The following is a 23,907-nucleotide window of genomic DNA, read 5'->3' as shown; positions in this document are numbered from 1 at the left end:
CTCCACATGAGAACGACAAATGGCTTGAAATTTGAGAAAACCTAAAGGAAAAATCCAAAGTTCAGTTTTACAAAGCACAGAAGTAGAGCTCTGAGAAGTCCCTCGATTGCCTGCTTTAAGATCGGCATGTGTTGTCCTGGGATCGAGCCCCACATCAGGCTCCTTCGCTGGGAGCCTGCTTCTTCCTCTCCCACTCCCCCTGCCTGTGTTTCCTCTCTCGCTGGCTGTCTCTTCCTCTGTCCAAAAAAAAAAAAAAATCCTAAAAAAAAAAAAAAAAAAATTGCATGTGTTTGTTACGGGTCTAATTGGGCTGCTGCTGATGGTTCTCTGTTTCCTGCAGATGGACTCGAGAGAGATTACGAAGCATTTTCTGATTTTAAGGGGTGTCAGACAAGTTCCTTTGGGTGCCATCTTTAGAAGGGCAAATAAAAAGGAGAGTGGTTTATTTTGAAATCTGGGCAAAATTTAGGCTTACCTAGATGGAAGGTGTGTTAATCTTTTTTTTTAAGATTTTTTTTTTAAAGATTGTATTTATTTGAGGGAGAGAAGGCACAGAGGAAGAGGGAGAAGCAGGCTCCTCGCTGAGCAGGGAGACTGATGCAGGACTCGATCCTAGGACTCTGGGATCATGACGTGAGCTGAAGGCAGCTGCTTAACCGACTGAGCCACCCAGGCACCCCGTGTTAGTAGATCTTTAACAGGTGCAAGTTGAAGGACTCAGTTCAGAGGAGTGAAAGTGTAAGTGGTATTTGTGGATCGCATAATTCCAAAGGAGAGGACTGGGGCTGGCGACAGGCTTGACTGAATCCAGGTCTCTCTCCTTGGTCTCCCTTTGTCCATCTCTCTCTCTGCTTTTTGCTCCCTTGTTGGTTTCATAGCTCAGATTCTGTCCTGGGACAGCAAAGATATGGCCATAGCCACTCTGTGGCCAGGCTTACAATTTGACAGCTGAAAGGAACACCTCTGACTTGGGAAATTCCAGGGAAGGACTGTGTAGGTCAGACTGTGTCCCGTTCCAGAAGGGACAAAGTTCTGATGGATGTCCATGGCGGGGGGCGGGGGGGGGGCACAGTAGTTTCCTTAAAAATGGTGAAGTTAGGAGGCAGGAGGAAGTTGACACCAGCAAGGGCTGATGTGTTCGATGATTTACTCGATCACGAAGAGAATGCCTTTTAACACCACTGTGCTCTAGTTGATAATTCTCCTTTGACCAAAATCAGATTACTGATGCCAAGAGATCGTTTCAAAGATTCTTACAAAGATTGAGCTACTTAACCCCTGTGTACCTCAGTTTCTCATGCTAATACCACTTAATAATACTGTATTTCTTGAGGTACTCGTGAGGATTAGGTGTTTAGAACAGTGCCTGACATGCAATAAGGGTGAAATACTTGGCTTAGTTCACAGTAGAGGGACCAGACAATGGCTGGAACTAGGGCCTGGAACATATGTTGAGCTGAGGGAGGCACCAGGAGGATAGACAAGACTTGTAGACTCTGGAAAAGTTCATCCGTCTGGTGTAGCGAGGTGTCTGAAGGCCATGAATTGGAAACCACAGGGGGTAATCCATCCAGGCCAGCACCTCAGCACTGAGGGTCTGGCATACTCGTCCTGAAGCAGAGCGGTACGATGCCACTCTCTCCCTGGAGCTCCCTAGACATATGGAAATGCAGGGCTAGGAGGTCATGGTTGACATTGTGACTTGAGTGTGTTTCTGGGGAAGCAGTATGTTCATGGGACAGTCTTGCACAGAGAAGAACTCTCCTTTCTAAAATGCCTAAAGCGCCACCACAGATGCAAGAAGCTAGGATGACTTCAGTAGGCAGGCGAAGAGGGACAGGGAGTGCAAGAGAGGGACTGAGAAATCCAAGCTTCCGTGGCTGAGGTCAGTCACTAAGCAATAGGGCCTCTGGGCACCTGGCTTTTTTTTTTTTTAAGATTTTATTTATTTATTTGAGGAAGACAGAGTGTGTGTGTGTGTGTGTGTAAGCAGGGGGGCGGAGGGGCGGAGGGAGAGGGACAACCAGACTCCCCAGTGAGCAGGGAGCCTGATCCCCTGAGATCATGACCTGAGCCAAAATGAAGAGTCAGACACTTAACTGACTGAGCCACCCAGGCGCCCCCTGGGCACCTGGCTTTTTTTTTTTTTTTTAATATTTTATTTATTTATGTGACAGAGAGAGAGCCAGCGAGAGAGGGAACACAAGCAGGGGGAGTGGGAGAGGAAGAAGCAGGCTCCCAGCGGAGGAGCCCGATGTGGGGCTCGATCCCGGAACGCCGGGATCACACCCTGAGCCAAAGGCAGACGCTTAACGACTGCACTACCTTGGGCACCTGGCTTTTAGGGCAGGATTCCTGTCTCTGAGAAGGAGGTAGAGACGGAAAGGAGCAATTCGGAGCTCTGAGTACATGGGAGCAGAGAGAGACTCCAGACGGCGGACGGCACTGGGCGGCTCGTGCAGGACCGCGGCCAGCAGGCTCGGCTGGGTTCGGCCCCGGCTCTGCCACCTGCGTGCTTGTGAGGTGCTGTTTCCTTTGTTGTGGTGAGTTACTGTGTCTAAAAGCCTGGATGAACTCCTCTGTGAAGAGGGTCTACTAAGGATAGCATCTACCACCTAAGCGTGCTGTAAGGTTGGCGTTTTCAGCAGGGCACCTGACACACGATGAGTGTTCGGTCAAGGGGCCGTGATTATTGTCATCAGTAACAGTGACAGAGATCCAGCAAGGAGACTTTGGGTAAGAAGGTAGCGTGCTGACCTTACAAAACGAGGAGCGTTGCTAACCAGTCTGGGACATAAGGGCCCAGCTCAGTGTGGAGACAGCGCCTCAATTCCTTCCTGTGTCAGCGTAGGCCTGGTGGTTGGGATGAAGACGGACGTGTTGTTGCAGCTGGGCCCCAGCGGATCATTGTGTGAGGAGAAGGGAAGTGGAAGATCCCACGTCCTCCATGAAGGAACCAGCAGCTGAGCTGGGGAGCCAGGACTAACACTTGGGAAGAGTGAAAGAAATAGTATGTATATGTACTCTTACAATTATGCAAAGTAATATCTATGTTCGGCGATGTGTGTAGGGGAAAAGTCCTAAAGGACGTGACCAAAGGGTTAACAGTGGAAATCTCTAGGAGATGAGAACACGAATTTTTTTTAAAAAGATGATGAATTTATTTTGTAATGAGAAAAAAAATGTTAGTCGTGAGTGATTTAAGACAGCCTATAATTCAGTTAAGAGTTCTGGAATACCACAGAAATGAGAAATCATACGTTCTAGACTAGTGTGGGAAGATCCATGAGGAGGTGGCATTTGGGGGGTTCCTGACAGATGGATAGGATTTAGACGTGGATGGGAGAAGACACTCAAGAGAGGAGACCTAGGCGAGTGGAAAATCACGGCAGGTGTGCCAGTTACCAATTTATTTCCTCTCAGGTCTGAAATCCATTCTTGGCCCTGCTTTGTGGTTCTGGAGGTGGACCGTGTTGACCTTTCTCTCTTGCCAGCTGGCACAGCGCCTGACTTTGTCCTGCTTCAGCATGTCTGGGGTGTTGAAAGAACCCCTGACCAAGAAGGGACTGTAAGGAACAGATCAAGATTAGTCAGATAGGGGCGCCTGGGTGGCACAGCGGTTAAGCGTCTGCCTTTGGCTCAGGGCATGATCCCGGCGTTCTGGGATCGAGCCCCACATCAGGCTCCTCCGCTATGAGCCTGCTTCTTCCTCTCCCACTCCCCCTGCTTGTGTTCCCTCTCTCGCTGGCTGTCTCTATCTCTGTCAAATAAATAAAAATAATAAAAAAATCTTTAAAAAAAAAAAAAACATTAGTCAGATAAAGCACCAGAAAATTTTTTCAGGGTCTCGACCTCTAGGCAGAGGAGAAATTCATTCATGAACTGAAAGACTAGTAAGAAATCGCAACATTGCCAGTGATCGCTTAGCAGCTGCCTGACACAGCCATGAGTCTTCCCAAGGCTTTGGCCCTCTGGTCTGCTCATCCCTTCCTCTGCAGCCTGTCTTCCATGGTCAGGACCTTCCTGACAGGCGCCTACTTTTCCTAATGCTGATCACACTGCACTTTCCACACTGCTTTACCTTTGCCCACAGTATTGCCTCTACCTGGAGCACCGTCTTCCGTTCTTTGATGCCTTGACAAATACCCATTTGTCTTTCGAGAGGCTGCCCAGGCATCATGAAGCAAATCAACAAAGGTGAAAGAAGTCTCCCCAGATTATATTTCCTTCAGCTTCATACCTTCCCCTTCCACATTCCTTCCAAACTGTCTCCATTCCATGCAGTAAGTTACCTTAGGCTTATTAAGTGTCTTTGCTCATCTTTTCCACTACGAAACTTAATGCTTTGATTCTCCCTTAGATCTCCAGAGCCTAGCAGACAGCCTGGAACATACCGTGTGAACTGAACTGACTTGGGAAGATGGTATTATTTGAGGGGACTGAGCACTCAGAATTAGTGGGGGCATCATTGGTAGGTGTGGAATAGCATTTTAGTATTTCTGGTTTAGGAATGTTGGCCATCCCGTATCTATTCCAGTAGGTTCCATCAGCATGGTAGTTCCCTTCCTCTGCCTCTCTCTCTTCTCTCTCATACACAGGCCGAGCTAAGTGGTAGGAGAATTAGAATCTACCATTAAATCAGTCTGCTTGGGCCCAACCTATGAAATTCTGAGCAGAAAAACACTGTACTTCCTCATGAGGTTCTTTTTTCAACGTCTATTCCAGTTAAAATCCCCTCTTCACATAGAGGAGGGGAAAGTTCAGAGGTGAGCGATGAATATCCGTCACATTGCTGGCATTCTGGGGACAATTGGGCTGGTTAAGTGACTCCTTGGATTGCTCTTCCTCAGCCCAAGGTCTTCGCCCACCCCAAGCTGAGAGCATCTAGATTTTGATTGGACTTTTGCCAGAGCTCATTAGCATAGTGTACCTTGACCTGGATTAGGGAACTGCAGCTTCTGTGTAGAAAATGACCAGAACCTGCTGGGACCCGACCAGAGATGAGATTTTTAGGACACAGTATTGTCTGCATCTCCGTAAGAAGTCAGAAGGTAAGGAAGCCAGAGATCCTCAGGGGTCCAGTGTAAGGATTATGCTAATTGTCACCCCATTCCTACAGGGTTCCAGTTGTGCTGCTTGGTTCTCTGTAGAAATAATGAAATTGGAATACATTTTGGCCCAAGTGGCTTTTAAAAAAAAAAAAAAAAAGGAAGTCTTTATAAATTAAGTTTTTTAATTCTGGAGGAAAACTGAGTTGTTTATTTTCCAAGGGCTACAAACAGTCTTTCCTATGTTTTGTTCTTAACTTCCAGGGGAATAGTAAATTAACGTTTGTTCATTTGGCAAGAATTCATTGCCGAGAAAATCAAAAGGGCAATGTAGCTTTTGTGCAGCAAGATTTTTTATTCCCCTCCCCTTAATTTAAAAACAAAAGGATTATGTCCGTGTCGCTTAAAACATGCTTTGCAATTTTTGAGATGTGAATCTTGTTATTCAAGGTTTTTTTTTTTTAATCAATCTGTTCCAATTAGCTGTAACAAGTTTTATACCGTCTGAGTCGTTAACGCTCAAAGAGGTAAGTACGGGAAGCTCCTGGCGTCGTGTTGACACACGATCTTTGTGTCTCATAGACTTGCAGTTGAAATCTCAATTCAAGTCAGTCTGTAGCAGCATTTCTTCAGCGACTCAGTGTTTGTTTCCCAAACGTAGAATTTGATTTCAAACTCCTGGGGATTTAACCTTGCATGGCAGTGTTTGAAACAAGGGTGATGGACTTCATGCTCTTTGAATCTTTGACCACTAGGTTGTAGGTGAGTGTGGTAGGGGGGATAAGGGGTGAAGGGCCTCCTATTAGCTTGTTACCTAATGGTCATATGTTCAGGTCAACACTCTTCTATATTCACATACGTGCCTTCAGCATATCTCAGCGACTGACAAGTAGTAGGGTTATAGAAAGTTAATTAAATTAAAGTAAATTAAAGTTAATTAATTAAAGTAAATTAGCAGAGCCCATGGCATTTCTCAGCTGGAGACTATTAAACTAACTCATTGTTCAAGTTTACTATTAAGTTGTTTTCTGTAACATCATTATGTCCCTTGTTTTTACAAGAGCACCAGCAAATGGAGATGACACATATATTAACATGCTTAACTTTGTGTTCTAAGAAGCACATTTCATTTGTAAAACGCTTAGTTTTTAGAGTAGAACATTTCCTTCCTCCCTCCCTTTTTCTTTCTTTCTTTCTTTCTTTCTTTCTTTCTTTCTCTTCTTTTTCCTTCCATTTCTTTTTGTTTGTTTGTTTGGATATCTCCTTTAACCAATTATGATTAGAAACCAGAGCGGTATTTCTCATGGGGGAAGAAATGCAGTCTGCACAAACATTTTTAAATCTCTATCATTTACATAATACAGTTTAATCACAGTAAAGTGAGAGAGAATTTTCCGGGTGGGGGCCAAGGAGGAGGGAGATTTCTGTTAGAAAGTCGTGAAGGGTGCTTGGAGTTAAAGTCAGGAAACACTGTTTGAAAGCAATAGTTCTCAAACAGTTTTGCCCCCTCCAGGGGATATTTGGCTGTGTCTAGAGACATTTTTAGTTGTCACAACAAAGGGATGCGTTGCTACTGAGACTAAATGGTCAGAGACCAAGAATGCTGCTAACCATTCTGCCTGCACAAGATAACCTCCCACAGCAAACAACTGTCAGGTCCCAAATGTCACTAATGCCCAGGTTTTAGAGGGAATCTGATTTGAGGATATCCATTGATAATACCTGAAGATACAGAGTCCACACTGGATTTATTGAGGAGCTAAAATTTCATCTCTGTGGCTACTTAGATTTAAAAAATACTTCTAGGGGCGCCTGGGTGGCGCAGTCATTAAGCGTCTGCCTTCAGCTCAGGGCGTGATCCCAGCGTTATGGAATCGAGCCCCACATCAGGCTCCTCCGCTATGAGCCTGCTTCTTCCTCTCCCACTCCCCCTGCTTGTGTTCCCTCCCTCGCTGGCTGTCTTTATCTCTGTTAAATAAATAAATAAAATCTTTAAAAAAAAAATACTTCTAAATACATTTGGTTGCGATGTTTCCCACTTGTAACTTGAACCACACATTAGCCACTGTACGAAGGTAAACCCACGAAAACAACTCCAAGCCAGCTCTCCCCCTTGCCCCCAGGTGTATGGAGGAAAATGTTCTCCCCGTTGGCTGCAGGTGACAATGGTCCCTACTCAGGCTTTCCCAACCTGGGCCCAGCAGGGAGAAAGGCAGTGCCAAGCTGAGGTGAAAGCAAGGATCACGGTGCTTCTCCTTCCCCATGGTCAAGCTTTATTGCCACAAGATCACTAATGACTTCTGTGTGGTGTTCTTATTTTGTATGCTGGTGCTTACAAAAATGTCAATGAAACAGGCTTTTCTGGCAGGCGAGTACTGATTTTTATCTCTTTAACGGTCAGTATTACTATCACTTATTTTTTAGTGTCAGAAAACAGTCTCCAGGTCTAAGCTGCTTGAGTCAAGAGTGGGTTGATCCGACTGTAGGAAAAGCCTTTGAAAGGAAACTTCTCCACGACTTCGGGAAAGGGGATACACAGAAACCTGTGGTTGACCTGGCTGTCATGGAGCCTGAAGACTTCGATTCCGAGGACAAGGAGATGTTAAGCTGGGATATTAATGATACGAAACTGCCACAGGTATGTACTTACATAAGAATCCGCCTTCTGCATTTGACTCTGAAGCCTTAACTTGCTAAATCTGGAAGGAAATTGGCGAGGGTCCAAGCTGGGTAGACGCGTCTCCCGCAGAGCTTCAGCTGGGCAACCGGCTAAGGACTTTGGAGAGGAGATGCATGACCTAGAATTTGAGCGGGTCTTAGCTATCAGACACCACCCCCAGCCCCACAACAGTTACAGACTGGAACAGAGAAAACGCTACTTCCCCTCTCTTTGAGAGTTTGGCCTGGCTGCTCACACACCCACCCTAGCTAGCTGGTAGATAAAGTCCATGTTATGGTGTCTGCCAGTAGATTGACTCTGCCTAGTGCACTAATTCCCATACAGCCTTATTTGCTATATAGGGATGGCTTTATTTATTTTTATTTTTTTAAAGATTTGATTTATTTGAGAGAGAGAGCGCGTGAGAGGGGGGAGGGTCAGAGGAGGAAGCAGACTCCCTGCGGAGCAAGGAGCCTGATGCAGGACTCGTTGCTGGGACACCAGGATCATGACCTGAGCCGAAGGCAGCTGAGCCACCCAGCCACCCCAATATAGCAATGGTTTTAAATTAAATCTGTAAGTGGAATGTCCAAATGATAGTGCTCTTAGGGGATGGAGCAGCTCTTGTAGAACTTCTCTAAGTGATACACGGTGCATACACACTGGGCTCTCTTCCAGCTACAGAGAAGACTTCGATTTCATATTTTCTTTACCTTCATTTTTGGCATTTGACTTTTGAGCTCTTAATTTGGTGGAAAATGTTAATTGTTTAAAACTGACCTCCCCTGACTCCTTTTTTGGCATTCAAAGGATGTTTTCACTGGAAGTTGTTGGAAAGGGCATTGGGAAGGCTGACGGGAGATCACCAGTACCTTGTAATGGAAAAGTCAAGCTAGTCTGCAGGATTCTGGGGAACAAGAAATTTGGATTTTCCCAAGCAGGGTAGAAGAAATGAGATTCCACAGTCTTGATTTATAACCATTCCAGATTTCATTCTAATGAAGACTTCCAGATCATTCCAAATCTCACTCTAATGAAGATTTCATTTTGTTTCTCTATGTTTTCTCTTAAATTCCTACATACGTTACCTCTCAGTAGGTCTTGGAAGAGCTGAAGACACAAAGTATACCCTGCTTTCCACTCAGTTAAGATGGTTAAATAAACCAGAGCTGAATCATATAAATACCTAATGTAGGGATTTGTCCTTATAGTTGCTTTTTTTTTAATTAAGATTTTATTCATTTATTTCAGAAAGAGAGAGAGAGCACGAGCAGTAGGGAGGGGCAGAGGGAGGGGAAGAAGCAGGCCCCCTGCTGATCAGAGAGACCCATGCAGGGCTCGATTCCCGGGACCGAGATCATGATCTGAGCCGAAGGCAGATGCTTCACCGACTGAGCCACCCAGGCGCCCTTTTATGGCTGCTCTTAATTGGTTTATGATTATTGTAGCTGTGTTAGGGGAAACTTGAGGGTACATTTTAGTTACACCTGGCACGGGGACCTATATTGCTGCCTATTGCTAATTTCATGATAGCAGCTCACAAGTAGCTGCTGGGTATCCTAAGCATCGCGAGTAGAGTAAGCAGGTACATGGAAGATTCGCAGTGTTGCATCCTAGAGCAGGGGTTTTAATGGGGTTGCAGAACCCTCTGAAATAGTGGGTAACACTGAGTACTAATAGGCATTTTTTTCTGGGAGAGAGGATCCATATCACTCACCGGATCTGTAGACAAAGGAAGCACCACTTCTCTGGAGGAAAACTCAGGGCTCATAAAAGTTCATTTTCCGGGGCACCTGGGTAGCGCAGTCGTTAAGCATCTGCCTTCGGCTCAGGGCGTGATCCCAGCGTTCTGGGATCGAGCCCCGCATCAGGCTTCTCCTCTAGGAGCCTGCTTCTTCCTCTCCCACTCCCCCTGCTTGTGTTCCCTTTCTCTCTGGCTGTCTCTATGTCAAATAAATAAATAAAATCTTTAAAAAAAAATTCATTTTCCAATATGAATTTCCAAAAACAAATATATTCTCAGCTACCCAAGACATTAAATTCAGAAATTTACACCAAAAATACACAATGCAATTTTGAAAATGTATCCTTTATACTTAATCAAAAAGTACGATTGCTCATGGAAATAACTCGGTGACCTTCAACAAGTGCCCTTGTAAATATGCCAGTGAAATGATGAGAAGTGCAGTGTCCCCTGGGGTGCTGGGATGGCTCAGTCAGTTAGGCCTCCGACTCTTGGTTTTGGCTGGGGTCGTGATCTCAGGGTTGTGAGGTTGAGCCCGGCGTCCAGCCCCGCGTTGGACTGTGCTGGGTGTGGAGCCTGCTTAAGATTCTGTCTGTCCCCGCCATCCGTGCCTTCCCCCCGCCCCACCCCTGGCTTCTGCATTCTCTCTCTCTCTCAAAAAAAAAATAAATAAATAAAAAGAAGAAGGAAAGTGCCGTGTCCCTTAAGCAGAGACATCATCATCCTGATCTGGGTTTATGCTGGCTCTGGAATCATACCAAGAACGAGTTGAGGTGAAAAATAAAAAGGTCTTGAAAAGATTTCTAAGCTGATTAGGCTGTATATTTTGTGAGTATATCTGGTTGTGAGTATTTCGAGGCTGAGTGGTTGCACGGTGTAAGCCAGGGTATGGAGACAAAACCCTGGCTTAGAATTCCAGTTCTGCCTCTCTTTAATCTGCAAAGCCTTGGGGAGTTGTTTACCTTTACCCAGACTCCCTTTCCTCTTCTGAAAATGAGGCGGTTGCACTCACCGGTCTAGGATTCTGTGACCTGAGATGAGGAAGGCAGCCTGCCTTCTAGAAGTGACAGCCCAGTGCCAACGCAATTCCTGGCATGTATTATCAGCAATGGACCAATGGGGAATTCATTAGCAAATGGCTCCACCGCTTAGAATCTGTGTGACCCCAAACAAAACGATTTTAAGTCCCAGTACCTCCTTGTTAAAAGGAAAATAGTAACTCCTTGTGCAATCTGCTTAGAGCAGTGTTTCCCAGAGTGTGTTCTGTAGAGTGCAAGGGCCGCGGTGTTTTTGTAGGTATTGTAAAGGTAGAAAAACAGAAACACCAGGTTGGATAAAGTTAAACAGTTTTCTTTGCGGCAGACTCAGAGACTTCCATCCACGTACGTGCTGGCGGTGCTTCCGGGAGGAGGCTGTGTCAGCCGCTGTGGCTCTGACTTGTTTTTGACCCTGGAGCCCTCTCTGTAGAGCCCCTCCGGCGATTCGTGTTCCTCAGACTACCTGTTCAGGCACACACAAAAAAATGTGGTTTGAAGGATCAAATGCAATTGCTTGTTACTGTTGTAAATTTCATACAGGTGGTTTAGAGTTTGTTTCTCATAGTTTTGTGTTCTTGCCAGGATGACTACTTCTGCAATGTGTAGGCAAGTTCTGGCAACTGGTAGACCAGTTTCTCTCCTAATCCACTCAATGGATTGTGGCCCCTGAATGCCGATAGTATGTTCCATTCCCTGAAATTACATAGCCCCTTATACATCTCAGACATGTCAAGATTTATGGGTTAATTTTTGGCAACTGTGAATGCTGATGTCCTCATTGGGACCTCAAACATTTCATGGGGTGCCCAGGTGGCTCAGTCAGTTAAGCATCCAACTTGATTTCAGCTTAGGTCATGATCTCAGGGTTGGGAGGTTGAGCTCCGCGCTGAGCACAGAACATGCTTGGGATTCTCTCCCTCTCCCTCTGCCCCTCCCCTGCTTGCGTGCTCTCTCTCTCTCAAATAAATTTAATTTAATATTTTAAAAAAGGACACTAAACATTTCTGAGTGACTGGAATGTGCCGGAGACTACAGCAGACTCCGGGAATACGGGGCCATTGAGCTATGCTAACTTTCATGGAAGGGCTCATGATCTGGGCAAATGGAACAAGGGCCATGCCTGAACGGAGAACCTATGTCGTGCAGAAAAATGCTGGAGGTCCTTGCAAGAGGAAGTCTGTAATTCAGCGTGCCTTGGACATGGGAAGCAAGGCAGAGCTTTTGGCAAAGGGCTTTCTCGGAGAAATGCCTCCTGAAATGTAAAAGGATTAGGGCAGGGAAAGGAAGCAAGAAGACTGTCAGGGCAGAGCAGAGCACCAGAGTCCAAGGGCTCTGCAGCCTCTGCGTTTGAGGGAGCTTGTGCACAGCCTTTCAGCAGGGACAGCAGGGAGACTGGGGAGGCTACTGGCTGGAAAGGCGGTTTGGAAGCAGGCTGTCCTGAGAGGATTCAGTTGTTTTCCAGGAAGTGGGCAGCTGTTAGGCTTTTGGGGCCAGAGGCATCATGATTGAATCTGGGGCTCAGAGTCTGCTTGCCCCGGCTAAGCCATCCTCCCCTCTCTGTGTTTCATGTGTGCTTCCTCTTCCTTTCAGCCGCATGTTGTATCTTTATAAATTTTCCTTTCACTTGTTTCTGGTCGCTCCTCTAATGTGTGGTTATTTTGACACCATTTCTCCGTAATCCAGCCCCCAGGGTGCCAGCCCTGAACCGCAGGCACTCAACTTAACTCAAAACCACCATTGATAGAAATCTCTGTTCCAGGCCAATGTGGTACACCAGTTTGCTTTCCCTTTTTATTCCCTTTAAGTTGCATTTTCATTTTAAAGGTGCAAATATAATTGCTTTGGGGTTTGCTTGGCCCAAGCAGCAAATGTCTGGTGTTGGTTTAGTCTTCCCTACATTAAAAATGTTTATTACAACAATCTCATTAATACTGACTGTAACTCTTGACAGCCTTGAATACCTAAAAAAGTGCTTTTTTTCTTTTTCTTGTTTGGAAATTGGGAAGAGAATCACTTCTTTTTTTTCCTAAGTAGCACCCACTTGGGCAGCTCCACCCGCCCTGTTCCTAACACCGGCAGTTTCTCTGAATACAAGTACAGGGTGTTCCAACAGCAGCACCGCAGACAAACCCGGAATCATTTCATTCCTAAGCATGAGTAGTTTTCAGATTAAACCTGTGGCCAGGGGCGCCTGGCTGGCTCAGTCAGTAGAGCATGCAACTCTTGATCTCAGGGTTACAAGTTCAAGCCCCATGTTGGACATAGAGCTTACTTAAAAAAAAAAAAATCTATGGCCAAAGCCACACCAAGACATTAACTCACAAAATTCCAAGGCTTAAGTACATTCTTTTATAGAGAAAAGATTAAAAAAATATACATAGGCTAAACATAAACACAGATAACCTAAAACCTGGTGAGTCAACCATAAAGAAGCCATGTCTCCAATTAGTTAATTCCTGGACCATGATTTTAGCCAGCAAGGTTGCCTTTGCCTCAAACTCATAAGTGAAGGTAAATCTTCGAGCTCTTTCAGTGAATTCATGTGGCTAAATGTAATCACAGTGAGCCAGAAGGAGTAATCAGATGTGTCTTGGTGCTCAAGAGCTCACAGGTAAACCAGATTCTGGATTTCTTGTCAATTATTATCTGCCTGCATGATCAGGTCACACTGTTGTTGGTCTGACAGGTACATCTATGATTGTGTCCTCCTTGCTGGCGTTCCCCTTGATCTTCCTGGGACAGCTCCACCTATATTGGGCTCCCTTGGTCGTTGAATCCCCACTACTGGAGCCAGAATTATGCTGCCACCTATGCTCCTGGTGTGATGGGGATGGGGACATTACTGCATCTGTGGTAGGAGAAACTCTGTTCCAGGGGGCTGCCGGAAGGTCCCTCGCTTAGCCAGGTAGAGTGGAAAAGGGAAGGAAGAAGAGTAGAGAGCAGCAAATGATAAAGAGTTCAATAGAGAGTACTCTGGCCCACCTTAGTATTGTCTGAATAAATAAGGACAGTTTTGTTTTGAATTTTGACCCTTTAACAGAGGGAGGAAATTGCAGTATTAGCCTAAGGAGTCACTCTTGAGTTAACTCCAAAGCATTTAGTTGAGTTGAATTTCTTCCTTTGATAACACTTGGGGTTTGGTTTTCAGTTGGCCGAGAAAAGATAAGTTCCTGAAAATGTTTATGGAAAGCAGAATGCTGATTGAATTGGTTTTTCAGTGTTCTATAAGTAACATCTCATTTTTTCCCTCTATCTGATTTGCTTAAAGTTGTATCTGTTTGCTCTCCCTGTTTTATTTGGAAACATTCATTTATAAAGAATTAAGCTATTATTAGCATTAAAGCAGACCTGCAGATAACTGCTTTATATGAGAGTGGATTATAGTCTAAGTGAAATTGATTTTAATATAGTAAGATGGTAATGTAGGTGTTTGGATACCTTATTTCAAAATTTTCATTTTCATTTTATTAGCTTTATGTAATAGTACACATTTAATCTTTAAGGGACCCTATTAGAACTTGATGTAGTTAAGCAAAGCAGAATAAGGAAGGTTGGGTACTCTAGAATTCCATGGAGTTGCAAAGATTTTGAGTGAGTTAGAGGATTAGGTCTCTTAGCAAAAAAATTACAGAAGTCATGGAAATGTTAATTAAACTCCCAGTGATGTTACCCAGGAGATGGCAAAATATAAATTCATTAGATTGACCTGTTGGAAACTTGAAGAATAGTTACTCATGAAAAGTTAGAAATTAAAATAAGAACAGGGGCGCCTGGGTGGCACAGCGGTTAAGCGTCTGCCTTCGGCTCAGGGCGTGATTCCGGCGTTATGGGATCGAGCCCCACATCAGGCTCTTCCGCTATGAGCCTCCTTCTTCCTCTCCCACTCCCCCTGCTTGTGTTCCCTCTCTAGCTGGCTGTCTCTATCTCTGTCGAATAAATAAATAAAATCTTTAAAAAAATAAAAATAAAAAAAATAAAATAAGCACAAGATCAGAAAAGAAGAAAATATTTTATGGAGCTCTGCTAAACAAGATTAAGAAATGATTATTCTTGCTTTTTAAATTTTACCTCCCTGGCACCTTGAATTTACAGGGCTTTTAGAAATCACTGTCATTCATTGACACGTGGGAATTACGTTACATTACATTATGGGAATCTGGTTTTGTCTCAATTTCCATGTCAAAAGATGTCAAAGATTCCGCAGAGCATCCAAATCAAAAGATTGGGCATAGAGAAGAGCTTGACACGAACACATTTACTCCTAGTCATTTTCTCAAGTTAATACGCTGTCAGAATTATGACTGCATTACTGATGGGACTGGAAATGTAGGCTGTCAGTGGAGAGGCTCCTGGTTGGGAGGGGATGGGGAGCTTAAAAGATAGTCAAATGTAGGGGCACCTGGCTCGCTCAGTCAGGAGAGCATGTGACTCTTGGGATTATGGGTTCAAGCCCCACACTGGGTATAGAGGCTACTAAACAAAAAACAACAAAAAAATAAACTTTAAAAATAAGACAGTCAAATGTAGAAAATAGTACAAGCCCTGGGGCACCTGGCTGGCTTAGTAGGTTGAGAATGTGACTCTTAATATTAGGGTTGTGAGTTCAAGCCCCACAATGGGTATGGAGCTTACTTAAAATAAATAAATAAATCAAATATTTTTAAAAGAGAAGAGAAAATACTGTAAGCCCTAAAACAAACCTCAACAGTGTTAAAATAATTGAAAACACAGATCTCCAACTACAGTGGAACCAAACTAGAAATTAATAGCAAGAGGCAATAGGAAAATCTGCAAATAATGGAAACTAAACAATATATTTATAATTAATGTGTAAGTCAAAGAGGAAGCTTCAAAGGGAGATCAAAATGTACATTAAACTGAGAGGAAATTGGGGGCCGGGGGGGAAGACAATGGAGATCATTTCTTCCTCTGAAAATGCAAGACACTCACATACACCTTCCCCTCCTCTTGGTTCGTGGGATTAGTGGCGCTGACCAGTCTTCAGGGGCCGCTCACCCTGGAAATGAAAATCCCCGCTTCTCTTCAAGTCTGCCCTGCCCCTGTCTCTGCTACCCTGACAGCTGTGCTTTGTGTTTGAATTATTTAAATGCACTGGTCGATTTTTACAGTCCAGATTGTTAAAAGTCCACATTTTAGTGTTTAACCTGCATTTTATTATTTCAGAAGATAAAATATCATGCTTCCCATGGCCTGTGACCCCAGAAAACAAGAGGGCATTATTTAGAGCGTTAGGTCAGAAGGAAGAGAAGAGAAGGTGGTTGGAGGAAGCAGGAGGGTAGCTGCTTGAGGTGAAACTTCCCAGCTTAGAATTACCAGGGAATTAGGGGAGGGAGGGAAAGAACTGGAGAAAGCAGACAGTCCATTCAGCACCTTGGCCTGGCCAGCTCTGCTGTAGCTGCCTGATGGACCAGAGGGGACTTTTCCAGACGCCATACTCCCTCCTTTTTTCTCTCATATTCTGTGCCTGCTTTCTTGTTGGGGAATCAAAAGAGAGGCACCCTGCTCTCTCCTTCTGGATCTTCTAGAATCTTCTCTCTGACCTTCTGGAATCTTCTTGATGAAAAATGTTCTATCGTGCCAGGTCTTTGGAGGCTATGGGGATGGACACAACCTAAGTCTGAGTATGGAGACTTGCTTAATGATTGTCATTCTTGAGAACGAGGCAGGATCTGTCGAATCCAGGATCTATGCACCAGAGGGCCTAAGGAACGTGAGCCTCGACATCAGCAACTGACATTTATTGAGAGCTTATTCCATGCTAGGGGCTGTGCTATGTTTTTTTATATATTATCATATTCTCAGAACCACACTTGAGGTAGGCAGCTCTCAGTATCCCTATTCTACAGATGAAGAAACAGAAGCACAGAAAGTCCAACAACAAATGCCATAAGGATTGAGTGTCCTGTGTCCCTGATCTCTTTGAGGAGAGCTTAGATGTTCCCACACGGGGAATAGGGCCAGTGCTGGGCAAGTACATAGAACTTTCCAGCCAAAGTAAACTCTTCCTTGCTCCTCTGCCTTGTTGGAGGCCCATGGAGCTAGAAGTAGAGAAAAAGGAAGACGGTCTCCCCAGGGGAGAAAGTGGCTGTCAGAAGCCTCCCAAACCCAGGCTCTCTAGTTTTCCCACTGCTCAGTGCTGGTGACTGCGTAAACCCTTCGCCTTCCCGATAAGGTAACCACAGTGTGGTATGAGACATTATCTCACTACCCTGCCACAGTGTTTTCCACCGATTGTGTAAGAGCACGATAATATTACTTCACCCTCGAAAATTCTTTGTGAGAAATGGTCAGTAAGTCTTACCACCAAGGGCTAGAGGAACATCAATGGGGTAGAACTCAAGGGAAGTGGGGGGCACTGAATGACAACTCATCTTGGTCCGGGGAGCAAATGTTCCATAGACACAGCAGTCCCATTGCTGCTGCTGGGCTGTGCTCAGATCCCGTGTCGGAAGGAAGCCCTTGTTGGTCTTTGCTAAAGGTCTCCATAGCTCTTGGGTGCCAAACCCTTCACATCTATGAACGGTTGTGTGTGGTTGTTTTGTTTTTTTTTTTACGATTTTATTTATTAGAGTATGAGGGGGGGGGCAGAGGGAGAGGCAGACTCCCCACTCAGCAGGGAGCCTGATGCAGGACTCGATCCCAGGACCCTGAGATCATGACCTGAGCCGAAGGCAGGTACTTCACCGCCTGAGCCTCCCAGGCGCCCCACAGTTGTGTTTCCTCGCTTAAAATATAGCAATATTCTTTGTGTTTTATCAGAATGTGAAAAAGACCGACTGGTTCCAGGAATGGCCAGATTCCTACGAGAAGCACATCTACAGCTCGGAGGACAGGAACGCGCAGCGGCACTTGAGCAGCTGGGCCATGCGCAACACCAACAACCACAACTCCCGCATCCTCAAGAAGTCCTGCCTGGGTGTGGTGGTGTGCAGCCGCGACTGCTCCGCCGAGGAGGGCCGCAAGATCTACCTGCGACCCGCCATCTGCGACAAAGCCCGGCAGAAGCAGCAGAGTGAGTAGGGCTCCCGCCCGGCGCAGCAAGGAAGCTGGCATCCACCCGCCTCCTCATGCCCCAGATCTGCCCTGTGGATCTCCGTGCCCAGGGCACCCGCCCTCAAAACCGCTCCCGTGGGTTAAGGCCCCTGACTCGAGGCCTCTCGAGTGAAGCAGATGCGTCCCTGCGGGGACTCACATTAGTTCATCGGGGCACCCACGTAAAGTCTCGGAGAAAGGGGTTGATCCCACTTGCCACTTGAGATCATGGGGAGTGGGTCCCTCCCATGAGCTCAGCGAATGCTTTGATCTGGAGTGGGAGCAGTGGGTCGAGGTTTGCGATGATGGCTCGACTCCGTTCCACGCTGTTTAGGTCCATGCCATGATCATGTCCGCTTTGTTTCTCTTTGTCATGTTCTCAGATTGTGAAACAGATCCGTTCAGCATTCCCTGCACTTTGCCTACTTCAGACCTCAAGATACTTCGTGCTCTTTCCTTGTAAGCTTGGAAACTTGCTCTCAGGAAAGGATCTGGTCTCTGGTCTCAGTCATTTACACTTTAATGAAAATTGAGGCGCTGTGCTCTTTCTCTCATGTGACTTTGCTCCTTGACCCTTAATTCTAATTGTGAAGTGAAAGAATTCTGCCCTCTTCTCTACAAAGAATTTCAAGTATCAGTAAATACGGAGGGAGGGATTTTCTGCTCAGAAGAGCTCTCCCTTGACCTGTGAAAGAGCCCACTCTGTCGGGAACCCCTTCCTCTACCCCCGTGTGAGACTGGTCCGGGGCACGTCGCTGGCCAGGCCTGCGGGGGTCAAAGGGGATGCCCAGTGGAAGGGAGCCCGTAACGCTGTGCCTGGGTCTGTTCTCTGCCATCCTGGAGTCCAGGGCCAACTGCCGGAGCTGCACAGACTCCGGACTCGGGACTCAGTTGGCATGGTCACCTGCTTGTGCTCTCTCACAGGGAAACGCTGTCCCAACTGTGACGGGCCTCTGAAGCTCATTCCTTGCCGAGGCCATGGGGGCTTCCCGGTCACCAACTTCTGGAGGCACGACGGACGCTTCATCTTCTTCCAGGTTGGATTTGAGTTAGCGTTATGGGACGCCGTTTCTCTTCAGTTCGAGAAGTGTGTACAGAGCACAGGCGGAGGTTTCGTACAGGAGAGGGACAGGGCACGGGAGGCTGTACCAGCCCCGAGGCGCGCTCTGGGCAAGGTGCGCACCCGCACCCCCACAGAGGCGCCAGGAACTGGGGTGCCAGGAGGGGAGCCGGCCGACTCCGCCTGGGGCCTGTTAGGGGAGGCAGCTGTCAGTAATCTGGTCACACTGAGGCTAGCGGTGCTGCGGCATGTGGTCGGCCTCAGCAGACCCGGGGCTGAGTACCAGCTCTGACCTCTCACCGCACGGGACTGGAGTCCCCTGAGCCCCAGTTCCGCGTGACGTGTGGATACGAAGAAGTACTTGAGGGGGCGGCGGGATAAACAGGATGAAGCGTGGCCTCTGAGGGCTGACTGCCTGGGTCTAGATCGGTGGTGTGCTGGTCAACCAACGCTCCGAAAAGAAAATGCCGATTGCTAGGGTGGGCCGGCCTCCTGTGAGGACAACAGTTCCCGCCAGGGCTCATTTCCAGCTCCCAGCCAGCCGCCAGAATTCCCGAATGTCCTAGAGCGGGCTCTCAGCTTGGCCAGCTCCAGCATCCTTTGAATCCCGGCTGCCCGCTCCCTCGAGTGGTGCTGGGGGAGGAGGTTGCCTGGCTGGTGGAGTCTCCCCAAGCTTCGGTTTCCTACTCTGTAAGCTGGGGCAGCGGTGATGGCAGCACGACTGATGGCCGTGCTGAAGATTCAGGGAGATCATGGGTTCGTTGCGGCCTCCTCCACATACCCTAGGAAGCACTTCGTAAGTGTCCCTCGCTGTGGTTGTATGACTTCGCCAGGTGGGCGAGGGGCACCATGAACAAAGGCAGGAAGGCACATGACGGGCCTAAGAGGATTATGCAGTCTTGTGCCAGTCGTCAACAGCAGCAACACCCAGTCAGGTGGCAGGGCACAGGGTGAAACTTCACACACCGGGAGGTACAATCTTGCTGTTCATTTTACTTCCTTGTCTCCTGTAAGTCAAAGGGGGAGCACGATCATCCAAAACCAGAAACCAAACTGGAAGCCGAGGCGAGAAGAACAATGAAGAAAGCACACACGGCGTCTGCCTCTGTCTCCTTAAAGCTGAAGGAGAGCCCAGAGACAAAGGTAACCTGCCCCCCGTATGGCAGCTCACCACCCCTGTGGTGGGGGCAATACATGTCCCTGGTCCCTCCCCACTGGCAAATGAGGTCAAAGTCATCCTGTCTACAAGGCAGCATCCCCCAGAGAAAGGAAATGGAATCTGGGGTTTTCCTCTAATTTCTACCATCTTTTAGGTAGCATGCTCTCAAATGCTCTTAAACGCCATATAATTTTAGAAACATCTTCCCTACTACAATTACAAGGAGAGACTTCGATTAGTACTAAACCTCTATTTGGCACTTTTATTTTGGTTTGGAAATGAACCTAACATGGTCTCCATAAAATATTAGCCTCGTGTTTTAAAATTTTTTTCCAAAATTTCCATTCTTCCCCTAAAGAGATTAGCACAGTCTACCAAAGTGAAATAACCAGGAAGCTTCTGAAAGCATTGGGCGCCTGGAGCGTTGGGGGTTGGGGAGGCCCAACTGTGATACGGAATCGTGGCTTTATGGGCATCATACGGGAGGTTTGTGGGTGTGTCTGCCTCCCAGTGATGCTAATTCCTAGTGCTCCACGTTTCTTCTCATGAGGGCAGAGATGGAGCCAGTCCGTCCCTAGAGGTTCTAAATGTGTCCTATATAGAAAAAAAAATGTCATTTGGGTCTGTTACAGGGACATGTGAGCCTCTAAAACCAAATAGCTGGTTCCTCGTCCTTCTCCCAGCCCTGGGACAAGCTGAAGGCCATTTCCTCCCACTCACTCTACCTGGTCTAGTCTCTCGGCCTCCGCCCTCTTGTATAAACAAGCAGATCACTTAATTCTCAATCCGCTCCTTTCCCTATGATTAACTGGAAAGTAGTACTCTTCCTTTATTTATAGAAATAAACCTGCTTCGTATTCTAGAGGTCCTATTTATGATTCAACAAAATCCCGATGAGCTCAGAGAAAAGGCTCTTGAGACAAACAACAACCACCCTAGTCCCTCAGACTGCAGACCCCGCTAAAAAATAGAAAAGGAAGGAAATGATGTGTGTGTGTGTGTGTGTGCGTGCGCGCACGCACGAGACTGAGTGAGCGAGCAAGACAGATCCACTAAGAGTTATACTAAGTATAATATAAATCTTTGAAGCTGTAGTTTGATTTTTCTTAGTCTCTTACAAAGGCAGTTACCGTATCAGATGTGTGTTTGAGGATGAAACACTTTAAACACTCGCTGTGCTCAGAGTCGGAAGAGTAAGAGGAACTCAGCTCTTCCTGGTGAGTAGGCTTCACGGTGGAAATAGACGCAACCTTTGCGTCGTCAGGCTTTCCGTGCTTGTGGTGGAACCGCGCTGTGCACCTGTGCTTCAAGTATGTAAGGATGAGGAAAATCGGACTGAGTGCTTATTTGTACAGAGTAACTCTGGGTGCCTGTGGTAGTTGTGTCAATTTGCTTAACTTATTAATGTGAGCTTTTCGCTTTCCTTTCTAGTCTCTTCCAGGTGAAACCCAAAGTTGGGGAAGTTTACCTTTAACTTGGTCTTTCCAGGAAGGCGTCCAATTGCCCGGTAGTTACAGTGGACATTTAATAGCTAACACTCCCCAGCAGAAGTCACTGAATGATTGCTTATTCTTCTCCAAGAGCTATTGCTTGGGGGGAACCGCTGATCTGGCAGACCCCACTTCCACCTTGAGCCCCACTAAGCTCTATGAGAAATGCAAACTGTCCAGTAGTTGGATCTATAATAGTGGGGACCTGCTTCATCCTGTTTCTGGAGTCTTCTCTGACTACGATGATCGGCAAACATGGAATAAAAACACTGCTTTGGGGAGACATTCTCTTAATGACAGCTGTTGTCCCAGTTATCCTTTTCCTCTGACCAGCTGGCCTTATGACTTCTCCCCTTCCCAGAACTCTGCAGAACCCTTTTCCCAGCAGACGCCACTGGAAACACCTGCAGCCGAAAGTAGCTGTCGCCCATTATGGCCAAACCCAGAGGGTGATATTTATGAAGAGAAGGTGCATGTGGATTTTAACAGCTGCTACCCTTCCACCACATGCCACTCAGCTCAGGAAGACCCCTTTCTCCTTACCTACACCTCCCATCCCCACCATCAATATTCACTGACAGGCAAGAGCAGCAAGTGGGATTTTGATGAAGAAATGAGGGGCGTGGGTTTGGATCATTACAACAATGAAATGCTTCTAAACCTCTGTCCTTTAAGATGATCCAAATCTAAATCCTTGTACACTTTTAGCAGGAATGTAATTTAGTGCAGATACTCTGGAAAATAGTATGGAGGTTCCTTACAAAATGAAAAGTAGACCTACCTACACTCCATGGCTATTGCAACATCCATTCTCAATAGCCAAGGGATGGCAACTACGTAAGTGTCCATCAACAGCGGAATGGATAAAGAAAATACGGTGTGTGTGTGTATATATGTGTGTGTATATACATATATACACACACATACGCATGCAATGGACTATTGCTCAGCCACACAAAAGCAAGGAAATCCTACCATTTGTGGCAGCATGGATGGACCTTGAGGGCGTTACGCTAAGTGAAATAAGTCAGACAGAAAAAGACAAATACTCCGTGATCTCACTTACATGTGGAATCTAAAAACACCCAATCTCATAGAAACAGATCAGATTGGTGGTTGCCAGAAGTGGGGAGCAGGGGGTGGGGGGGAGGAAATTTGGTGAAGGCAATCAAAAGATACAAACTTCCAGTTTTAAGATAAATTCAGTTCTGGAGATGTAATGTACAACATGATGACTCTGGTTAACAATATTGTATATTTGAAAGTTGCTGAGAGAGCAGATCTTAAATGTTCTAGGACAAGGGGAAACGATGTGTAACTATGTGTCTATACATATATCGGGTCATTATGTTGTACATCTTAAACTTATACAATGTTACATGTTGATTATATCAATAAAACTGGAAGAAAAAAAAAAAGACGACCCAGATTTTTTACAACCATTTAAAAAAAACTGTTTCAGGAAATGGCTGAAAGAATTTCTTTCAGGAAAGGGTTTTCGAAACAACCACAGGTGAATCGAAATCATGGCGACAAGCAGAAAGCAAGACTTCCTCTCACAAGTAATTTGGGTCCTCCTGTATTCCAGTCCTCGCATCCTTAGTGAGGAATGGGGACTTGTCTGGTGTGTGGCAGGAAATGTCCTCTGCTTTTTCTCCCCCCACATTATTTGGGGCTCTCAGCACCTCCGTTGCATTATCTGTTACACTGTCCTTGAATCCTATCAAACAGAGAGATGTGAAAAGCCCACCTACCTAGGATCTCCCCTCTGCCTTCCGGGAAGCTGAAGCAGCAGGGATAAAGGGTAAAAGAGCTTCCGAGCTGTAGAAAGATGAAGATGCTACCACTGAGGTATTTAATGCGTTGCCTAGTATTAAACATGTGGGATTCGTTCATGAACGCTGTGTTTTCTGGTTGATTTCTAAGACTTGTCAGGACAAGGAATATGACCTGATTCTGTCTAAGACAAAGACCAAAACTAAAAGGCTGCAGGAAGAAAAATCCGCATGGTGCCAAATGGCCTCCTGCTGTTCTTCCTTCTCCCTCTTCCTCACTGCCTTCCCCTTCCACGAAGGCTTAGATTTTGTCCCGTTCACCTTTGTTTTTATAGGGCGTAACTCAGTGCCAGGTTTCTAATAGGTGCTTGGGAAATGCTAGCTCAGAAAAGTCCTTGTATAATTAACATGGCCATGGTTGGCCAGCCATATTTGAATGCCTGTCCTTGGCTAAAGTACTTGACAATAAGAGGTGAGCCTAAACAGAAAATCTGGAAAGAACTGTGCAATAAACAAATATTTTCCAAAATTAATTATTTTCCTTTCTATTTGAAGGATAACAAATGCACATAATACAAAATTTGGTGACCGGTCTCCTCCTCAAGGCAATATTGATTCATTTTTTGTCTATTCTTCTAGAGAGAGAGGTATTCTGTGTGTGTGTGTGTGTGTGTGTGTGTGTGTGTGTGTGTGTGTGTGTGTAATCATACCAGATTTGTTCTAGCATAGCTTTTGTCATTTTAGGGCACAATCTGGGCATCAGGTCCTTATAAACATATAGGACCTTATAAGCATAGAGTTGCCTCATTTGTTTTAAAGATTTTATTTATTTGAGTGAGAGAGAGCACAAATTGATGGGGGGTAGGGGCAGAGGGAGGGGAG

At 46.0% G+C, this 23,907-nt stretch overlaps 1 protein-coding gene across 1 annotated transcript; it reads left to right on the top strand.

Annotated features, from left to right (window-relative positions):
• Positions 1-4,979: 4,979 nt before the first annotated feature.
• GCM1 (glial cells missing transcription factor 1) lies at positions 4,980-22,668 on the top strand. The gene is made up of 6 exons (XM_057304035.1): positions 4,980-5,051; positions 7,473-7,686; positions 17,269-17,521; positions 18,466-18,578; positions 19,616-19,744; positions 21,192-22,668. The coding sequence occupies exons 2-6, from the start codon at positions 7,612-7,614 to the stop codon at positions 21,927-21,929; spliced, it is 1,308 nt and encodes a 435-aa protein (XP_057160018.1). The 5' UTR covers positions 4,980-5,051; positions 7,473-7,611; the 3' UTR covers positions 21,930-22,668.
• The last annotated feature ends 1,239 nt before the right edge of the window (positions 22,669-23,907 follow it).

Source organism: Ursus arctos, unplaced genomic scaffold (genome assembly GCF_023065955.2).
Source record: "Ursus arctos isolate Adak ecotype North America unplaced genomic scaffold, UrsArc2.0 scaffold_29, whole genome shotgun sequence".
NCBI lineage: Eukaryota > Metazoa > Chordata > Mammalia > Carnivora > Ursidae > Ursus > Ursus arctos.
The sequence above is the reverse complement of the archived record's forward strand: the minus strand, read 5'-3'. Positions and strand labels throughout refer to the sequence as shown.

Coding starts and splice junctions, on each gene's coding strand:
- GCM1 (XM_057304035.1), top strand. CDS start 7,612: ATGGAGCCTGAAGACTTCGATTCCGAGGACAAGGAGATGTTAAGCTGG. Junction 17,522..18,465: donor AGCCCGGCAGAAGCAGCAGA/GTGAGTAGGGCT, acceptor GCTCTCTCACAG/GGAAACGCTGTCCCAACTGT. Junction 19,745..21,191: donor AGGAGAGCCCAGAGACAAAG/GTAACCTGCCCC, acceptor TTTCCTTTCTAG/TCTCTTCCAGGTGAAACCCA.